At 37.7% G+C, this 22,567-nt stretch overlaps 1 protein-coding gene across 2 annotated transcripts; it reads right to left on the minus strand.

Moving 5' to 3' along the window:
• Positions 1-82: 82 nt before the first annotated feature.
• Positions 83-22,184, minus strand: LOC113061287 (laminin subunit beta-1-like). Of its 2 annotated transcripts, none has more exons than XM_026230327.1 (33): positions 22,044-22,184; positions 20,992-21,149; positions 19,842-19,977; positions 16,617-16,690; positions 16,179-16,367; positions 16,012-16,075; positions 15,665-15,864; positions 15,463-15,583; positions 15,151-15,339; positions 13,696-13,872; positions 13,451-13,563; positions 13,298-13,377; positions 13,027-13,162; positions 12,669-12,827; positions 12,455-12,576; positions 12,259-12,379; positions 11,422-11,611; positions 11,013-11,156; positions 10,674-10,905; positions 8,800-8,963; positions 8,486-8,710; positions 7,558-7,772; positions 7,376-7,472; positions 4,917-5,286; positions 3,820-4,004; positions 3,495-3,736; positions 2,859-3,059; positions 2,379-2,523; positions 1,898-2,102; positions 1,485-1,626; positions 1,232-1,408; positions 669-828; positions 83-587 (listed from the first exon to the last, which is right to left on the minus strand). In XM_026230327.1, the coding sequence occupies exons 1-33, from the start codon at positions 22,180-22,182 to the stop codon at positions 451-453; spliced, it is 5,409 nt and encodes a 1,802-aa protein (XP_026086112.1). In that variant the 5' UTR covers positions 22,183-22,184; the 3' UTR covers positions 83-450. The 2 variants fall into 2 exon arrangements, with proteins under 2 accessions (XP_026086112.1, XP_026086104.1); XM_026230319.1 differs by having other exon boundaries at positions 20,977-21,149.
• Between the last annotated feature and the right edge of the window lie 383 nt (positions 22,185-22,567).

Raw genomic sequence — 22,567 nt, forward strand, 5'->3', positions numbered from 1 at the left:
TCGTACAATATTTGTTTTCATTATTTTACTGTTTCCACAGTTTTATGAAAGGAATAAAAAAAAAATCCACAGTTGTCATAGCTTCGTTATCACATGTAATTTTTATTTTGGCATTTCATATGTCACCATTAGTTTTATCAAGCAAATCCAAACTGATTTGCTGTTCACAAGGGACATGGGGCTTTCTCCTATTCTGCCAAGAGGAATGTTTGTTGAGAAAATATTGCACATTGCAATATTCTTCATAAAGGACACAATAAACTGGATGAGTTATTTATAGTTTCATAGAAAAGGCAAAAACATGTATTCAATTCAAGTTTATTTAGCTATGCAATGAAAGGTCAAATTAAAATCTTGCATTGCTTTTGCAATGGCAACATGTTTTTAATAATACACAGCTGATTATAATCTGAGTTTATAACGTTATTAATTAGTTCTTGGTCATTGTAGTTAAGCGCAGGTGCTGTAGATGGTGATTTTCTGACTGAGTTCTTGCAGTACATCCCTGGCCTCGTTCTCCAGTGCATCCATCTCCTGAGCTTTCTCCACCAGAATGTCCTGATTGACCTCAAATAATCTCTCCAGTTCTGGAAGAGTTAAAGAAGAAGAAAAGTGAGGAATCCTAGGTAAATCTATAATCAAATCTTCAAACCTGGGAGCAGTTGTACCTCTCAGTCTCTGTAGTTTGGTCGTGGTATCTTTTAATAGAGCTTCTGCCTCCTGACGTAGTTCCTCGGCCTTCTGACGTGCATCCACCACACCTGCTGCCTTCTGATCTATCACACCACTGGCCAGTTGGTACTTCGGTTGCACGAGTAAGTCAATGTCCTAAAATACACAAAGGGTCAAAAGCGTATAAGAGAGTATAAGCATATGCATTCAAGAAAAGTATCAATTTAATACCCGTGGTGTCTCCATCAAGTAATATTTTCCTTACACCTTCAATATATTGAAATCTATAGTATAGTTTTGAGTAATTTTTAATAATAAATGATTATGCTTAACAACTTGACAAAGTCTTATTTTCGAGACATTCCTTCTTTGATCTTCATCAGAATATCAGGACAGTTGCATCACTCCAACATTTTATAATTGTATGTCCCCCAAAATAATATCAAAATGTGTTTTAATACACACATTTAAAACATGTTCAGCGTAGTATTCAAGTATTTTAATGAGTGAACTTCATTTGAATGTATTTTTGAATAAATCGCCGCTAAAATCCAGTTACCTTTTCAGTGAGCTCGATTTCTGATGTGATGTACTCCTTTAGTCTTTCGGTCTCATCTGCGCTGCGGGATGTTTCTTGAGTTTTGTGTTGGAGTTCGTCGACCTCTCTCTCGAGATCCAGAAACCTTCTTGTGCTGCTACTCAGTTTGAACTCAGTCGCTTCAGTTTTTGATTGCACCTGTAAACACACATTTTGAGTAAGTAAGAAATTCAAAAAACAGACGCATAGTGATTTTAAAGGTAGAAATACTCACATCTGCGATTTGTTGTTTTGTTTGGTTCATGTCGCTCTTCACCTCTTGCAGTTTTTCGCCGGCTGCAGTCTGAGCGCGTTCAGTGTCCTCCAGAGTTTCCTTCGCCTCATCAGTGGCCCGTTTCAGAGCTGTAGCTCTCTCCCTGTGATACACACACAAAAAACACACACTTCTCTAGTCAAGGATGTTGTTATAATGCAGGGATTTTATTACAGTACGTTACAGATTCACACTGTTCTCTATGTAGTTTTTTGCTTCTTATCAAATGCCTTTTCCCTTGTCCCATACCCAGTAATCATTTTTTTAATTATGACAATCTAAGAAAAAGAGTGAAATATAAATATATTTAGAAAATCAATAACGTAAATAATTAACAAAAGGTATATTTTGAAAGTGTGTATGTGAACACTGACTTGGCAGCCTGTGCTGCTTGCAGGAGTCTCTGTGCAGTGTGTGCGCTCTCTGCCGTCTGGGACAGGATATCATCCACCTGGGTCAGTCTGGACAAATGTTGATGGATCTCTGTGGTCACGTTTTTTAGTGCAGCAGGCAACACTGGCAAACTCAGTTTCATCACCTCATCTGCTACTTCTTCTATACGCTTCAGATCAGTTTCGTCTACACAAACAAACAGATTCAAGTTTCTAACATCAATATTTAGATTTTTACTGTATTTGTGACATAATTTATATATGATATCAAGGGTTTGTAGCATAGGGCATATGGGGGTAATCTAAAGCTTTTATACGTAAAAAAAAAAATCTAGTATCATTTGATGCAGATCTGCATAGCTTGCACACAATACATACTGAGTGTTTGAAAGAAAGTCTGTTAGTATGCTATTCTCAGCACGGCCAAAATGTGAGTGTTTTCTATATACGTGACAATTCATACTTGTGAGGAAGTCTCGTATTTGCTGAATGAGGTCTCTGAGCTCCTCATTGGTCTGTTCCACTCGCGCTTTGCTCTGATTGGCTCTCAGTAATACATCCTGAGCATTGAGCTTGGCCACATCGGCACGTCCTCGAGCATCTGACACCTAAAAAAAAATAAACACATATGCATGCCCTTATGCTTGCTCATACTTTAATGTTGAAAACAGTTGAAACGTTGAATGTTGATGTTGAAAACTGCGAGTATTTTGACATTTACTTAACATTTTTACAATTTCCAGTGTAAATGGCTTTACTGTCACTTTTGATCAATTTAATACAGCATGTGACTGCTAAATAAAAGTATTGATTTCTTGCAACAACAACAACAAATCATACTGACCCAAAACGTTTAAATATTAATGTGTATATATATACGAATCTCAGTGGACATAATAAATAAAATAGAGTAATAATAGTTAAAACTGTTGCAGATACTTACCATCTTGTTTAGCTTGTCTACTTCTCTTAAAGCATGCAGGACCTCCTGGTCTGAGTTTTTGGCTTCGTTCAGGGCCTTTTGGGATCGTGTCACAATGGTCTCACATCCTTCCCCACCACACTGGGACGTGCCATCCGCGCTCACACATCCCAAACCGCCACAGTTACCGCAACCATCTAGACCTGACGCCCCTCCGCACACCTCCACACACACCCACACATCTGATATTATAACTCATCAAAAATAGGTCTGATACATTCAAATAGCAAGCAGCACATTGTTTGGATTTTGACTAACATTTGACTAATATAAGATATGTTTCTGAGAACTTATTAGCACGAGCACAAAAATTGTAACGCAAACTAATTCCTTCAAAGTTGCCCAAAAATGTTGCACCAATAATGAGTCTATATCAGCGTAAAACATGAATTAATGAAAAACTGTAGAATAAGACAAATTGACAACTAACCGAAATGAGTACTAAAATGACTAAAACTTAAAGTGAAACTTAAACTTCAATCTTCAAAATGTGCCGATGTTTACATCAAGTGTGAACAAAAATTAAGATATTTTTGATGAAATCCGAGAGCTTTCTGATCCTGCATAGACACAATCAAGACCCAATAGTTTAATTACCTGATGGCTTAGTCGTGAAAGGTCTGCGGCGTCCAGGTCAGATTCAATTTTGTCCAGCCTCTGTAAATGCAGCTGATGTTTCAGGTTAAATTCGTTTACTGTGCTGTCTAATTTGGCCTCTGTAGCTTTCCGTATCTGGGCAGACTCTTTAACTGTACTTTTTGGATCAGAGACAGCTCGATTGACACGAAACTGCGCCTCTCCGGATTCCTTGTAATACTCTCTGATGCTGTCCACCGCACCTTCAGGAGATGATCAGCACACACTTCAGATAACATCACGTGTGTATTAAATTCAAACCGGTATGTTTGTGTGCTCTGCTCACCTCTGGGGTCTGAATGTTTGATATTCAGAACCTGCTGCTGTTTGTCAGAGGAGATCTCTTGTAGGTTTTGGGCCTCCTCAGTCAGGCCTTTTAGGTTCTCCACAGCCTGCTGATGGTCAGCAGAGACCTTGTCCAGATCTGTTACAGATCGGTTCATTGATTTTCTCAGGAGAGATGCTGTCTCACTAAGATCAGAAGAAAGAAACTGAAATATCAGAAAGTGAAGAGTGTGGAAAACAACTGCATTCACATTAACCCTGGTCTTGAAAGTAGACTCGGATCTCTTCTGTCCATTTTTGTTGTGAGTCTGAGACTCAATCCATTTTCTATTAACACTGATGTTTTCACACATCCAGATCAACTAACTATTAATGGTATTTTATTTTAGCCAATACAAAACTTTGTATTTTCAGAATCAACAAGTTGGTGTTACAAACATACTGCTGAAACCCTGGGAGAGCATAGTCCATCTTACAATGACTGAAGTCTGCTAATACAAATATTGGTGCATTAGGTTTGTTATGTAATTGCTGATGGACACAAATAAGCAGCTTTTGAAGCATCCCCAGTGGGCGGAATATATATGGCACAGATGAAGATATTTCCATAGTCTCTTGGCAAATAATAAGGTCTTAGACTTATGTCTATAAACATATAATATGTTTATAAACATATAAGATCAGGAGTACATACCGTATCCTTTACTGAATAATGTTTACACCAAGAATCTCAGATGAAAGCATGGCTTCAATCTGACTTCAATCATAAATGTTTGTATTTGACAATATATATATATATATATGTGTGTGTGTGTGTGTGTGTGTGTTTACTAATGCACAAATTGTATGACCTACATTTATGCCATTACTTTTTTGAAAAACTATTGCTTTAAAGGTGTTGGGTTGGTTGTGTTTAACGCCATGCTAGCTTCTGTGTGCGTTTTTCATGGCGAGAAAAATGTATGGCTAAATCAAATCATGTTTTTACGATTAATTTACGCTGAAATCTCTAAAACTCTATTTGGCTTAAAAATCTCTTTAGAAGAGTTAACCAAATAAAAAAGTTTTGTGATATGAGTGTGAATGTGTAGTACACACTTGACTTGCTGCAGCTTCCTCTGCACGTGTGTGAGCGTTTGCTGAACCTTGTCATCTTCCAGAATCTGTCTGAGCTGTCTGGTTTCATCATCCAGACTCGATATGATGTCTTTGTAGGGTGTAGCCACGCCAGTGTCTTTAATTTCCTCCACTGTATCCACCAGTCTCTGCGTGTGATTGGTCAGCTCTCCCACATTAACATCCCAATCGCGGAAACATAGATGACAGGCCTCGCAGTCAGGAAACGTCCCAATGTAGCCACGTCCACATGAGTCACACCTCCGCCCGGCTACACCCTCTACACACACACACTCTCCGGTCATCTTATTACACTGCTGAGTAGCAATGCCTCGTGGATCACAGTCGCATGCTGGAACACAAACATGCACAAATGATTGAAAAAATGAAATGATGCCAAAATTCTTAGGATTTAAAATGTTGGATGTGAGTGCTGGAAGGAACAGTGAATTATTGTACGCATGTGTGCGATGGAATGTGTGAGAACACATCTGCTTATTACCACGCATTATAAACTGTGTGAGAAAACTGGGAAATATGTGTTTGGGTGAATCTCCTAAAGACCATGTCTAGATCATAATTAACCCCAAAACCAAAAGAAAAATATGAAAAGCATCATTATTTTTAATTATTAATACAAAATTTTATACCGTTTAATATTGTTAGGTATCAAAAATATTCTCATTATGGCAGTTGGAAAAATACAGAAGAGGATTAGGCCCAAGCAAAAATAAAGAAAATAAAACCAATTCTGAGAAAAGTATCGAAATAAAATGTTAAGAAAAACTAATTTATTTTTCAAGAATAAAGACATTATAATGCCAGATTAAACTTGTTACATTTTTGAGAAAAGTTTTGAAATAAAATGTTGAGAGTAAACGCATACAATTTTGAGAATAAAGTCATTGTGTTTCGAGAAAAAAACTGGTTACATTTAGAGGGAAAAAAGACAAAACAAAATGTTGAGAATTTTATTTATTTTATTTTTAAATTGACCCATTTTTTTCTGAAAACAACTTTATTCTCAAAATTTTAAGAGTTAGTCTCAAGATTTTGAAATCTTTCTCGAAATGTAAAAAGTTTAATCCCGCATTATAATGATTTTAATCTTGAGATGGTTTTATTAATTTTTTTATGACTGTTTGGCCCTAATCCTTTTCTGTGTACACAATACAAACAAATAAATAAATTGTACTCGATATGACAAATAAATAAATTGTACAGTATGGATCCGGGTTATTAGTAACTAAAAAATATTTGAATTACTTGTAAAATAACTGAAATAAAATCTATAAACATTTTTATATTTCTTTTATTTCAATTAGCTGCCAAGGCCAACAAGTCTAACTAAAAAAGAAAATAAACTATATAAAAAATAAAAAAAATTCAAAAACACCTAATAAAATGAACTAAATTCAAATTGAAACAGAAAATATAAAAATCTAATCTTATTCAATATATTAACGCAGTATATGTATGATACTAAAATAGCACTAGTATGAACACAAAACAAATTATTTTAATGATTAAATATTATTATTTATTTTTTGTTGTTGTTATAAACAGTGTTTGGTTCATAACATTCCTTTTGGAATATTATGTGTATTTTCGCCCTTTTTATTTTGATATTAAGAGCTTTTTGTTATCTCCATTGGAATTTCCTATGCCTCTTTTTATTTGACTTTGAAACATAAACACAACCTTTTAACTCTATATCAGGTTTATGGTCTTTTTCTGACAAAAGAAAACCATTAAAGGTGTTTATTCAATCAGATCAAAGATTGCGCATGTAAATGCAGCCATTATCCCCAAACCATTAAAATCCACTTCAATCCCGAGATGTTTTGCATTAGTGCTCACTTAATTGTACCAGAAAGATAAAAAGCACGAAAGGAGATATTGTTTGTTTGGTTATAGTTCAACAAGAATACTCATCCACACAATTTACTCTGGGTCTCTTGAACTTCTCTGTAGAATATTAGAGAGAAGAGAATAAATCACACCGACACAAATAAACACACATGCATATACTTCCCAACCAGTTGAAACATTCTGCATGTATTTGTTTGTAGCAGCCCAGTCTCACAAGGGAAACCTTGTCAGCGTACCACAGAAACATTGTCTGGTCACTTTTGAACTGTGTATTGGAGAAATCCATTATGACTTTGGGGACTATGTTGTATTTGAGTAACACAAGAGTAAGGAATACTTAGAAATTCTCCCATAAATAGAAACAAAACATCAACACATTTTCATGCTAACTTGATGTTTTCATCCATTAATTTTTATACACTATGCCAAAATTTGAATAGAAATGTGTTCATTAAAAGTCTGCTATTGGTGAAGTACATGTGCGGCACTAAATTGAGGGTGTAAATGTGCTACTTAACTGCACTGAAAGCACAGCACGGATCAGTTTTAATGACGCAGTGCAGACTCACCATGGCACTGGAGCTCCGGGTTCCCCCAGAACAGTTCCCTGCACTCCTCACACGTCCTGCCTCCAAAACCAGGCTTACAGGAACACTGACCGGTCAGCTGAGACGAGCGTGAACACATGAAAACACATTGTTTGTGATTCAGTTGATATATGAATTAAATGAAGACGAATGTGTGTTCGTACCAGATCACAGGAGGACGTGTACGAATGTTCAGGGTTGCACTGGCAAGGCTGGCATCCTTTGCCACTGTTGATGTTCCATGTGTTGGGGGCACAGCGGTCACAGTGCTGTCCCACCACGCCGGGCAGACATGGGCACTGGCCAGTAACCCTGTCACACTCACACAAGCCGTCAACACATCCTTGCCTAGAACTTCCCACGAGATGGCACATGCATTCTGAAGACAAAACCAAACAAAAAAGGCTTTACAATAGCTTAAAGATGATTGAAAGGGTAATCCTATGTCGCTCAGAAGTTGCTCTTTCATAGTTCACTCAAAAATAAAGATTCTGCCAATGTTTCTTTGGTGGACCACAAACAAAGTTGTTTTGTTGTTCTTTTGAACCCCTTTGACTTTCATTGCATGCACAAAGACAGCTGAAACATTCTTCAAAGTTCTATCATGAAACTGTAGATAGCGCAACTCAATATGACATAAGGACATTATTAGTGACATGTCACAGCTGACTAGTTCTCTCCTGTATAGGTAGCCAATGAGCAAGCTGTTCAACATTAAAATACTTGGCTAGTGTTTGTTGTAGCAGTAGCAGTGCACTTCAGAAACCCTCCACCTTCCCCAGCTCCACCTGTATAAATCTGCTATGCAGAGATCCATGTATGCTATTTTATATGTGCAGCAGCAATATTTCTTACATGCTCACGGCAGCATGTTGTGGATGTATTGGCAGAAGCAAGTCTCAGTTCTCTCTCTCAGATATATTCCGCCAAGACCAAATACATTAACATTGTCATGCATATTACCACTCCGAGAGTTGTCATGACAGAACTTCTTTTCTCTAACATAGAACAACTATGTCACATACTAAAACAGCACTGAAAATGAATGGATTTTTAAACAAGAGCCCACACTTGTTTAAACCGAATACTCACTCCTGCAATTCTGAGTACGGGCATCTCCATAATAACCACGACTGCAGTACTGGCATGCACTGCCATCGGTGTGAAACAGACATTTGAGACAGGCACCAGTGCGGGCGTCACATGATTCAGGGTCCTGCATGTTAATATTTCTGTTACACTGACACGGATGGCACCGTCCTCCTGGGACCTGAGGGTTACCATAGTATCCAGAGGCACATTCCTCACACTTGGGTCCTATAGGATGGAAGAGGAGTGAGATTTGTTTTAAATTGGAGTTTTAAATAATAGCTTCTTCTGTTAATTTCTCAGACTGCTGTATTCACCTTTGTAGCCAGAGCTGCAGACACACACCATTTGGAGAGAGTTGGGATTTTGGTAACAGCTTTCAGCGAACTGCATTCCACTTCCAGGTCCGCTAGGACACATACAAGGGCGGCACGGCTCACTGGAGCCCAGCAGTGTGTTACGGTGATAACCACTTTCACACCTGGAACAGAGGGTTTTAATAATCATTTAATGTGGCTTAAACAACCCCAATGTCATAAAATGCTTTAAAAAAAGTATACATCCTGGAATAAACACAAATACACATCACACAAATCATTAATCTTTGAAATAAATCACCTTTTATGAACTAATAATGGAAAAAAAAATTCAGCGAAATAAACTTTCAATACAACCATTATGACTAACCTATACTTAAGACAAGTACAACAATATTTTTTCAATATTTACCACTTTAAATGCACAACTTGGATGTATTTTAAATAACTGGCTTCTCAAAAGAGCTTACTGAGCCCAGAGCTGCACTATGTGCACCCATAGAGCCCAGATATTGAGCTGTGCCAAATGGCCTAAAGAAACTCCATGCAATTATGATTAATTCTACAGCAAACAATGAGCCTGCACCTTGTTTTAATAACTGCTTGTCTATCTGTTAAAAAGATACATCTGCTGTCTAAAAAAAGAAAAGTATCTCTTCATCACTGACATTTTTTCACTGTTTTCCTCAGCCGAGGAGACTAAAAACCGCACAAAGTGCATGAATATTTAATGACTTATGGACTAAGCGTTATGATTGAGTGAGCCTTGCTAAACAACGCAATATAACATTTTCACATGATATGGTTTATTTTTGGTACCACAATTCAGGGTCAAAGCCATAAAAGTAATTTCATAATAAAAAAGATAAAAACTTAATCCTAACCACAAAAAGGTCCAAAAAAGAGGTTCACCCACTGTTAAAGGGAGAGTTCACCCAAAAATTAAAATTACCTAATATATTTACTCCCCCTCAAGTCATCCTAGGTATATATGACTTTTTTTCTTTCAGACAAAAAAAAATGTCCTGGCTCTTCCAAGCGACTTATAGTCAGGTGCGGCTTATTTATCAAAATTAATTTGACATGAACTCCAGCCGTGAGAGGGCGCTCTATGCTGCTTAGTGCTCCTGTAGTCTACACTGAAGACATAGAACCTCTCGTGGCTGTAGACGGTAATGTTTTCTATTGATTCTAAATAAATGCGACTTTTAGTCCAGTGTGACTTATATATGTTTTTTTCCTCATCATGACGTATTTTTGGACTGATGCGACTTATACTCAGATGCAACTTATAGTCCAAAAAATACGGTAGTCATAGCGTAAAGCCCTGTCCACACCAAGAACGATAACTATAAAGATAACGATAAAGATACAGTTCAATATCAATATTAAAGAATAGCAGATTCCAAACCACAGCAATAACAATAACGGCAAAGTGAAACGATATCATTTCAGAATGATTTTTATCCTGCCGATGAACGATTTAAACATTAACGGCCAATCAGAACCCATCCTGCTCCTTTAAGGAGCTGGAGAATTTAAAGCGGCAGACGAGCGTGTGCATATCAGACATATAAACATACGATAGCATTCACTGATGTGAACGCTAATATCGTTGTCTTTATAGTTATAGTTCTTGGTGTGAAGGGGGCTTAAGAAGGACGTTTTGTTTACAGCAAAGGAAAACCATTGTGGTGCACTTTTTCGTTTTTTTTTTTTCGTTCTCATTGATTGCCATTATAAAGCCAGGATTTTATATATGTATATATATATATATATATATATATATATATATATATGGCATCATAATGGTATTATACTACCAAATCATGTACAGTATCAGACCTGTTAAACAATATTTTATCGTCTTTTACCTCTCACAGTTGTGGCCTGTGGTGTGACCCCTGCAGTTCAGACACTCGCCCGTAACTGGGTGGCACTGTTCACTGTTCCTGTTACAGAAGCAGGGCTGGCATTGAGGGAAGCCCCAGTGGTTGGGCTTACAGTTGTCACATTGCCGCCCATATGCCCCTGGCACACATAAACACTGGCCCGTGGTGGGGTGGCAGAAGAGGTTCTGAGAGCCCAGTGGGTTACAGTCACATGCTAACGAGGAAGTGATCAGAAAAACATTGTTGATGTTATTCTTTGCTAATGGCTATGTTGGTGTCCATTGGTTTGTTTATGTGTGCATATGAGTAGTTTTCACTTACATCTACATCCTGAGGGTCCAAACAGGTAGGTGGTCGGGGCACAGGTGTCGCAGTTCCTTCCTAAAATGTTGGGTCGGCACTGACACTGCCCACTGACATTGTCACACACTGTGCTCAGAGAACCTTGGGGGTCACACTTGCACTCTGCCAGTGATAAATAATTGAGAGACAAATGGCAGTTATTAAGTAGAACTCATAAAAATAATGTACAGTACTTTTAAAGCTGAAGTATATGCACTTTCTGCACCACTAGCATCACCAAACTAAATAGCAAAATAATGATTGCTTTAAAGTGGGCTTCCCTAAAACAGCAGCAAAAGATTGTGGGAAATATAAACTCAAAAAAGCATAAACCGGTACTTATTTGGAAAATCTCTAGTATTAGCTAGCTGCATTTTGTGTTTCTCACCCAGAGCTCCATTGTGAAGTAGTGCTGACACACTGAAGATGTAATCTCTGCAAATATCCGTTAGGGGGATTTTAATAACACCCTGGCTGCGCTCCATACATCTGTATTTCTGGAACATCTCATAGTCCTCCCGCTGCTGTGGTCCGCCAGAAAACAGAGCCAGGTTTTGCACCTCTGGCAAAAGCACTATCTACAGAAGTCCAAGGTCAAGGTTTAAGTCAATATGAATGAATATCGTAATAAACCACTGTGTTGTAAATGTAGAGCTTAGAGGAAAAATTTACTTGTATTAGTGGGTATGTTTGTAATTGCAGATGTGAGATGGTTTATGTTATATTCATGCACTAGATTTTTCAAAAATTGTAAATAAAACAAAGTTAATTTGAGTATATTTAGGGAGAAACTACAATTTCAGTCTTTCTACTGTACTCCAAAAAATTTTTCAGTATGTTAAGGTTCTCAAAACAGTGTACAATTTGCCAAATATGCATTCAAACAGCTTCATAAAGGTACTATAATGTCTTATTTGAGTTTTAGAATTTTCTTATTCTTTTCTTTTTTTCTTGGAATATAAATAGTCCCGATGACCAAAAGGTTGTCTTTAGAAGGATTGGTTTAGTGATCATTATCATTATCAATATCATTAAAGCCACTAAAGGTAAATGAAAAGCCATCACCATTACATAAAATGCATAATTTGCATATTTTTTTACATTTGGATAAATATTTATAGCTAAATCTGACATTTTGATTTGTACATAATTAGTAAATTATATCATATTTTTTAAACCTAAAACGGCTATAAATTGCATTAATATGCACATTAAATAAACTTACTGAATCAACAAGTGTGTGAGGAGAAGAGTGATGGCTGTATGAGGAGTACTGCGGGAAGCTAATTTTCACTGTGTAATTTTGACCCTTCTCCAAACACACTGGACCAGGCAGAACCGTATGTCTGAAACACACAAGCACGTTCAGGAGTCAAATACATGGTAAACTAATCTCTGCACACACACTAATGCACCCTTACCTGGATCCAGGGTGCAGTGAGACAGTCTGCTTATCATTGTATGTAGAAGTGCAGTGTGCTGATGGGTAAGTGCCTCTGGGCCGCTCTATCTGTACTACAACCTGCTCCCATTCATCTGGCAACTACAATAAATGCATCAAACACGTGTTTATTTGTGTATGCTGCCTGTGTAGCAGATATGCTTTAAACTGAACATGGTGTGTATGTTTATTACCAGTGGTTCATAGCGGATCATTAAGTTGTACTCCATCGATCGTGGTAAATTGTAAATGCTGAACCTCAGTGTTTCACCCTCTGGTACATCTGCAAATCCTTTACCCGTCCAGGTTGGTTTACGATCCAAAGGTAACGGTTTCTCAAGCACTTTTACTTCCTGCATACAGTCAATAAACACTCTGAATTTACTCGTTCAAATAAAGGTAGTTCTGTTACCTGTTACTGTACAGAGCTCACTAGTTGTCATATTCAAAACACTCATGTCACAGTTAAAAATGCTGAATTCCTTTTGTTTTAAAATGTTGAAAAACAAATTCTGCTTCTATATAATGAATGAAGGCGAATGGTACACTTACGGGTCCGAAGGAAGCATCCTCAGCTTCGTAAATATAGTGGTCCAGTGCCGCAAAGTAGTACCCAGAATGCACTTGGTCACATCGTCTACCAAACATATGCTTCTTACAGGCACATTGTCCTGTCTCCCGAGAACAACTACAGAGAGAACAGAAATATTAGGAAGAATATGTATGTAGGCCTGGATGAATTCATTTACAGTATGATAAAAATATTGAAATCAATAGACATAGGCTTGTTATGATAATCAATTATTGTTATATGGGTACTTACTTATTATTCAAAGCCCCACCTACGTCACAGTCACATGGTCTGCAGCCATCCATATCATTACTGAGACCCCAGTGCTGCGGCTGAAAGGGGAAACTGTGTTATGCCCGAGCACGAATACACAGATTGCATAAACTAGTAATAATGCTCTTTTACCAGACACTGGTCACAATTTCGTCCAGTCACAAGACGTTTGCAGTAACAGCTTCCTGTCTGTATGTCACAGGAACTTCCTGCTGGGAGTGTGCCTAGAGGATTACAGCTGCATGCTGGGTTTACAAAAACACACACAAAAGAGAGAATAAAACAAACATGGTCATAGAGGAAGCCAGGGGTCAAAGCCTTGAAAAAAAACCCATGAGAAAAGCTGCTGGTGTGTGAATATGTGTGTGTTTACGCACGCCGACAGCCTAATGGGTCTTCACTGAGGCCATAATGTCCCTTTTTACAGTGGTCACAACGTTGTCCCTCCACGTTAGCTTTGCAGCGACACTGTCCGGCTATCATATCTCTTTGAACATCTGTAGCGCTGTCACATAAGCCTCCGTTCAGAGAACCAAGTGGGTCACAATCACAGGCTAAATACAAACAAATGACACAGTTATAAAATAAGATCAAATGAATTCAATTTCTCAGTTGAATATGCAGAGTCAATTAACTTTTAATTATTTAACTCTGAATTCAAATGAAAATTGAATTGTTCTGATAGGATTAGTTCACTTCCAGAAAAAAAAAATCCTGATAATTTAGTCACCCCCCTTGTTATCCAAGATGTCTTTCTTTCTTCAGTTGCAAAGAAATTACGTTTTTTGAGGAAAACATTCTAGGACTTTTTTCAATATAGTGGACTTCAATGGTGGCGGGTTGAAGGTTCAAATTGCAGCTTCAAAGGGCTCTAGCCAAAGAATAAGGATCTTCTGTCATTTCAGAAAAAAATACAATGTATATAGTTTTTAACCACAAATGCTCATCTTGCACTAGCTCTGCGATGTACGTCCACGACTTCATGCTTTACGTAATCACGTTGGAAAGGTCACGCACAGTTAGTTCTTCGTTTGTGTACTTTTGTGTTTGGGTGAAAAACATGACATCTTATTTTCTCCTCCAACTCGTCCAACATCATTATTTAACTTATTTTTTTGTAGAGAGCATTTGACTTTTTTTGCACGTACTCTTTTTAAACACTTCCGCTTACCTGACCTTTACTTGACCTTTCCAAGGTTATTATGTAATACATGAAGTAGAACTTGTGCATGGTGAGCATTTGTGGTTAAAAAGTACATAAATTAAATGTTTTTTAGAAAATGACCAATCGTTTGGCTAGATTAGACCCTTCCCTTATTCCTTGTCTGCACTGAAACTGCAATTTGGACCTTCAATCCGTTGGCCACCATTAAAGTGCATCATTATATGGAGAAAAATCCTGGAATGTTTTCCTTAAAACCTTTATTTCTTCCATTCTGCAATGTAACACAATTACCGTATTTTCCAGACTATAAGTCGCACTTTTTTTCATACTTTGGATGGTCCTGCGACTTATAGTCAGGTGCGACTTATTTATCAAAATTAATTTGACATGAAATGAGAGAAATGAACCAAGAGAAAACATTACCATCTCCAGCCGCCAGAGAGTTTATACACTGAAGACATAGAGCGCCCTCTCGTGGCTGGAGACGGTAATGTTTTCTCTTGGTTCTTGGTTATAAATAAATGCGACTTGTAGTCCAGTGTGACTTATATATGTGTTTTTCCTCATCATGACGTATTTTTGGACTGATGCGACTTATACTCAGGTGCGACTTATAGTCCTAAAAATACGGTAAATCTATCCTCTTTAAAGTGTTAAACACACTTACGCTCACAGATCCTGGAGTCTCTGATGTTTCTGCCAGGGTGCCTGTAGTAAAAGGGTTTGCAGTTCTCACACCACTGGCCCACTGTGTTGTGCTGACAGTCATCACACACTCCTCCACTCCTATTCCCCGATGACAGATACACCGCCATGTCGAAATGACAGGAATGCGAGTGATGGTTACACTCACATCCTGAGAGAAAAAACAAAAGATGAGTGAACTAAATTTAAAGCCTTTCATTTCATTTTAGAATGCAGAAATGTCAGTGGGAAATAATGCTGTTGTGTTTTGTATTAAAACTGTGGGCTGTCATACTCTTGCATGCATTTGTCTCCCGACCCACTGCTGGTCTCCAGGGCAGATCATGGTAAAAGTCCTCACACTCTTCACAGTTCAGTCCAGTAGTGTGGTGATTACACATGCAATGACCATGAACCTGCACGCACACACACAGAGACACAGGTGAGTAATGTGCAAGTGGATCTGGATTGTGATAGTTGTTGTTTTGTTTACTCACCATGCCCTCAACCCCTGCCTCAACGCCGACTGGTGCACACTTGGAGGAGTGGCCATAGCAGAAACAGTTTCCACGGACGACCATATCGTACAGAGCGTAATAGTATTTCTCTTTCACTCCCTCTCGGTCATCAAACAGATCATCACCTAAAGTGTGCAACTTTTCCATCCGTATACGCAAGTTTGTAATCTTCAGTAAGTCTACATGTAGGTAACACACATACAAAAAAGTAGTCAGAAAAAAAAGAAGAAAAAAAAAGACTGAGTTGTCAAAATAAAAACAATTGTGTGAAAATTCAGTAGAAATCTTTTCAAATCACAAGAGGGTTGCTGCCCTGATTTACTTACTCTGAATGCGTGGGCTGTAAGGGTCAGGAATATTAAACGCAGGATCAAGTGCCCTAAATATGACCTGTGTGCAAGTATACAAGAACAGTGGCTCAGGAGTTTAATTTTGCATAGTATATGTAAGTATGTTTATATTTGTTTATGCATGAGCACTACACAGTACACACCTCTCCTTCTGTTGATGGCTCAACGCCTGAATAGCGGCTGACACAAATAACATCATCCACTTTTCTGATTGGCCCCTGAGGGACGTGCGGATAGGATTCAGCACATTGGAAAGCATAGTAACGGTACACCTGCCAGCTTCGCCCATAATCTGCAGAACGCTCAATCAGCATGGCTGCCGGCCGAAAGGTCTGTGGAAAAAAGCAATACGTTCACTTAGAATTGGATACTAAAAAAGGCTAAAGTTTCTCAAAAGCATCATAGCAGCTTAGCAAGGAGGTCATAGAGGCCACCAATGGCTTCTATGATCAGGTTACAATCAGTAACACAGCTCTGGACTTAAAGAGAAGAACTTCAAACATATCTGCACAAATGTTCTACATTCCCCAAGACTGCTCTATTTCAGTGTGTTTATGCATGCGTGACCGTGTCTTTCTCACCTTAAAGGTCATGATGAGGTGTGTGAAGTGGAATTCAGCTTCCAAATCCAGCTGAATGGTCACATTTTCAACTCCTAATATAAAGGAATGGATAAATGAGTGAAGAAATAAATAAACGAGGTTAGGATAAACTGGACCCATTCTAAATAATATTTTATGCAACAGTAACGGTCATTTAATTTGACTGGTGAAGTATGTACTGTAGCTCAATTGGTAGAGCATTGCTTTATCAAGTGCAAGGTTGGGGGTTTGATTCCCTGGAAACACAAAAATTGATAGCCTGAATGCACTGTAAGTTGCTTTGGATAAAAGCGTCTGCTAAATGCATAGATTTATATATATATATATATATTAGTTTACTGCAAAGTATCTGGTACGGATCATTTCCCAGTTAGTTCATAATATCAAAAAGTCAGAGGGTTGTTTCATGAAAAAAGAATTTTCCTTGATCTTTGAAACAAAAGACTTCACTGTCTTGTGTAAACATATTGTAAATTTTAGAAGTCAAAACTTCCTCTTGAGTCTAAAAAGATCCCTTTGTCTAAATATGCCTGCTTCCCTAACATATAGTATAAAAAAACAGTACATAAAATGAGTATAATGTCTAGTACTTTGTTAACGGGTGTGATGTTTATTGTATCATCAGATGTACTAGCTACTTAAGACTATGCAATTTCAGATACAGCTCATTTTTTAAGCTAAGCTCCAAAAACGACTTGGTCTCCGATCAATGGATTCATGGCAATTCCTTATTAACATACAACAACCCATATTTGCACATCGACGACTCCTGTTGGGTGTTGAGAAACATCCAGGCATCCATGAAGTAATACAGAGAAGGTACAAAGTAGGATAGATACCAGTATTCCAAAACCCCAGAAGAGGATAATATAAGTACAGGGAAATGGAAAACATGCTCAATGAATCATGCTCAGGAATGCTGAACTTTAACATAGTCAACACAGTGGTTGATGGCAACATAGTTGGATAGATTTTTCATCCAAAATTTAAATTAAGTTTGCAAAGAGAAGGATTGGGCTGCTTAAACAATATTAGACTTCATGGAAAATGAGCAAATATTATAATATATATAATATAATGTAAATTTTACGTACACAGATGCAGAGCTTTTGCATTCACTCTCAAAACTTGTGCATTCTCTTCAAAATGTATTTTAGTCCTCTGAGAAATGTTGTTTTTAACTGCAAAAGTATTTCCTCACACCTGATATAATTTCCATCACAACATTTTTGTGAGCAAACAAAAAGGTTCTTAAGGCAATTGAAAAGTTTCTGCAAGAGAATGCAAAGTTTCTTGAGGGAACACAAAAGTTATGCAAGAGAATGCAAAAGCATCGAAACATACGTTTTCCATCACCATGTACTTTTAGGGTCTCCATACAACCCAAACCTTAAAGGTACAGTAGCAACTGTAAAACAGGCTGTTTAATTCTAGTTGTCAGATGGAAAACGGTTATGAAAAATGTGAAATGTAACATTTTATGCAGTCCATAAGTTAACAAGCCATTACTGCACAAAAAGTAACATTACACACTACAGGAAGCTGAAAATGTAAAGAAGCGTAATCTTTAAATCCCTTTTACTAAAAACAAAATTGAAACATTATAGAAAATGTCCACATTTTCTTTATATTTAGTGGGAACAATGGTGCAACAAAAGAGCAGCACAATGCCAAATAAAGCATCCAAAGTCCTAAATTCTCTGCCCTGCCACACACTTACACTCAGTCTGGTAGCGTGACTGTTGTGGAAACTCGTAGCTAGGGAGAGAGCAGGCCAGCTGTTTCCCACGCCCAGCGGCAGGATTCATCCCAACTCTTATTTTCTCATTCCCACTACTTCCTGTCAGCTCTTCTTCTCAGCTGAACTATTTCTTTTACTTGATTTCCCTCCTGTTCTCTCTGTCTGTCCAAGTTTATGCAGTTATACATTGTACTGTATGTTCTTCCAGTGTATATTTTTCTGGGAGCAATGATAAGAAAATTGTGTGTTTTTGCGAGACTTTAAGATGCATTTCTTTATTTCAAATTATTTGAGTGACTTTGAGTCTCATTTATGTTCCATTTAAAGGAAAATTCAATCAAAATAAAAAACCTGTCATCATTTATTCACCATTATGTCGTTCGAAACCCTGTGGCTTTCTTTCATGTTCGGAACACATTGAAATACATTTTGGTGATATTTTGGAAGAATGTTTGGTAACAAAGTAATTCTGGTGACAACCAACTTCCACAACGTGGAATATCTCAAAATATCTTCCTTTATGTTCCACAGAGGAAAGAAAGACAAACATGTCTGGAAACACTTTTGGGGGGGGGGGGGGTGAACTATCCCTTTAAAGGTACAATTTGTAAGATATTTGCAGCAAAATATCCAAAAACCACTAGGCTAGTGTTATATATTTTGTCCAGCTGATTAATAACAATATCTCTAATTTTTTGAACTACTTGTAAATCATGAGAAAATTCCCATTCTAAACAGTGAAACAGGGCAGTGCAGTCACCTGTCAGTGACGTTAGTTACCCTTTGTTAGCGCCTTTACTGACGTAGAAACCACATGACAACAGTGTCCTGGACAAATGCGGAAGTAGCTTCGCGAATCGCGACAAACTTCAACTAGAAAGAGATGCCGATCTCGCTTGTGTTTTACTCGACAGGTGAGTTATTTTGATTTCTTTACAGAAAACATATGCTATTATAATGATCAACAAGATTAGTATCACAAATCGTTGAACTAGCGTTTGCTATGTATGCCCAATTATTGTGTTTGAATGGCCGTCGGTGGTTGGGTAGAAGACAACAAATGCCATCATTCCACGCTCCTTCTTAGCGTCATCAAACTATGCGATTGTTATTGTTTTGGTAGTGCGTCCTCTAGAGGCAGGTCCTACAACCTGTACCTTTAAATATCAATTTTGTCTCTGGGGTTACTAATATTTCTAATAAAACACACAAATTAGACAATTGTTGGCATATAGTCAAGCTACAAATATGTATACATAGTAAACTTCAGAAATTTCAGTCTTTGAAATTTTTTGAATATTTCAGTGCATATGAGATTCGACTTTTGATTGCAACTTTATAAATCTGTGCTTTGTTGAGATTTCCTCTGAAACTCTACAGGAAACATATTTGATCACCAAGAAATCTGGGGAAACAGCTGAGATATTATTTGTGATTGTTCTTACTGTTGTGTGAGAACTTACCGTTCTCGGACTGCCACCAGGTTTTGAGGCGGTTGGGAGCGAAGGTTGTCACCACATTCTCAATGGTGTGGCTGTTGGGGTTGGTGAACTCATTGTACATCCGCCGAGAATTGCATTCAAAACAGTCTGCCTCATCCTGACGATGGACAGAGATCGAGATGCAGATGTTAGTGGAGCGAGTGAGACATATAGTGTCTTTCGGGGTTTAGCGAAAAGAAAAACACATTAATGCGGACTGCAGGAATCCAGATGTTCTGAACATGCACCTGTTTTTCCCACTCTCAAGAGTTTTGCGGTTTATCCGCTGACAATGCACACAATATCGAACAAGATGCTATCAATCCTTAAGGATTGAAAGTCTTTCTGATCAAATCACTTTCTATAATTTTCCTTGCAATAATAATAAATGAAGTTGGAAGCTATTTAGAAACCTGTCATAAAAGTACGCTAATTTGCGCAGATCTTGGTAGATTGCGTTGGTCATTATGGGAATGGTCTGACTGCAATGACCAACGCAATCTACCAAGATCCGAGCAAATTTGCATACTTTTATGATGGGTTTCTAAATATCTTCCAACTTCATTTATAATTATTGCAAGGAAATTCTGAAAAACTTCAAGGATTTGGAACGTCATTAAAGATTGAAAGCATCTTACATTTGTGCATCCAGACATTTGACTATTAGGTTTCAGATCAAATACACACAGTTCAGATCCCACGCATATCACACATTGACATTTACAGTCAGACTTCAGTCTGAGCTTCTTACCATTGCTCAGTTTATCTCTCACAATATAGAACTCAGAATACAGAGAATGTAATGAGCAAAACAGTGGCCTAAGGGGGTCTGGAACATCGGGCATGTGCCTTCATCCTCCCACCACATACTCTCCACACAGAGATCTGATTGTTCATCAGACAGAGAATATAAGCATGGAAAGAAACCCACCCAGCAACATAGAAAGATCATGACCAAATCAGATGTTTTTAGGTTGTATATGAGATTAAAAAAGTGCATTACAAATAATTATGCATACAATGTTTGTTTAAACCAATTGAACATATCTTTGGATATTTGATTCTCAAGTGCATGTCTGTAATAGTGCATGACTGTATATGTCTAACTATGCATTACCTGCAAATGGCTTACAATGCAGAATCTCTCTGGTCCATCCAGTCCACAGGTGGAGGAGGCTGTAAGCCGATGTGCTCTTCCTATCAGCAAATCACCAGTAGCAGGGTAACAGCTCCCCTCCGCACACTTGTCATTAAGATCAGGTAATTGTGCCAGGGTGTGTAAAGCAATAGCTATGGGAATCACATTGATTGTACCGATTAGATTGCATCCTAAAATGTTTGAACATGAGCCGCATTACTAGTGTCATGAATCCCAAATGATAACCAGAAATATTAAAAAGTACAATAAAAGTTCCTTTATAGAGAGCCAGATGTCATACTTATAGGTCCAGTGAATGTTTCTCAGGGTAATTTTTCCATTACATTTTTTAATTTTTCGATTTTACATGCAACCACTAACATCACACAATAAACAAACACTGACCTGTGATTTTGATTCAATATCTTATAGTTTCTGTGACAACTAGCCCCTTAGTTATGTAACTCATACATTATTTCTATTTATTTTTTATTATAATCACTGAAACATGGGTGAACTAAGTACATGGTTAATCATTTTGGTTTCTGGTTACAGTCTTTGGAGTCTGTTTCTAATTATTGAAATGAATTTCACATGAGAACTTTTAATGACCTGATGGAGAGCTGAATGTGGCATGCAGGAAACCAGATGGGATGCACACAAACCTCTAGACACCAAACTTGACACTTAGTAACACCAAAACCTACTACATTTAAACTGGATGCTGACTTTGGACCACAAAACATTTCACAAACACTACATACCTGTACCTTTCTTCCAATACTTATACTTCAGAATAAAGTAAAGTTTCAAAATAAAGTTTCAAACTAGAACTAAAACTGTTTTGAATCGTGACAGGGACACTTAAACAACTTTTATTCTCTAGTTCTTTCGAATTCTACCTTACAGACACCAAAACATTGATCTGTGTAAAACAATAATATTTCTGGCTCACCATCAAACTTCATACACAAACTGTATCAAATGAAAGCCACTGTCTTTTACATTTACGTTATGAATGGAAGAATACTAATAAACAAACTTACATATTGTAAGAGCTGTAATCTGGAGAATCCACATCGTTGCTCTCGTTCTCCAGCAGTGTTTTCCAGAGCTGAGTAACTGTGTGCGTGTGTGCGTGTGTGTGTGTGTGTGGAGCGTGGGAGCAGCGAAGCTTCCGCCCATGATGTTAGTCAACGCTGATTTACGCTTGTAGTGCTGCTGCAAACACTATATCACGCCAAACACTCTGGAGCAGTCTCAAATCTTTGTAAGCTGCCTACCAAGACAGTTATTTTGGGGCTGCACATTTTAGAATAAGCATGTTTTGATGGCGCACGCACGAACAGCATTTTTTTGGGCATCGTACCGCAGGCGCGCTGACAAACAACGTTTTAATTTAATAAACACGGTATTACGTTACAACATTCGATAAACAAAAACCAAAAAACCTTCTTAAATCGATGATTCTATGTGGCATTATGAATAATGTAAAACACTTCTTAATTTTTATTAGCTTTTTCCTTTGAAACCTAATGTTAACAGAATAAAACTGTGTTAAAATATTATC

This window comes from Carassius auratus, chromosome 4 (assembly GCF_003368295.1).
Source record: "Carassius auratus strain Wakin chromosome 4, ASM336829v1, whole genome shotgun sequence".
NCBI classification, from domain to species: Eukaryota; Metazoa; Chordata; class Actinopteri; order Cypriniformes; family Cyprinidae; genus Carassius; species Carassius auratus.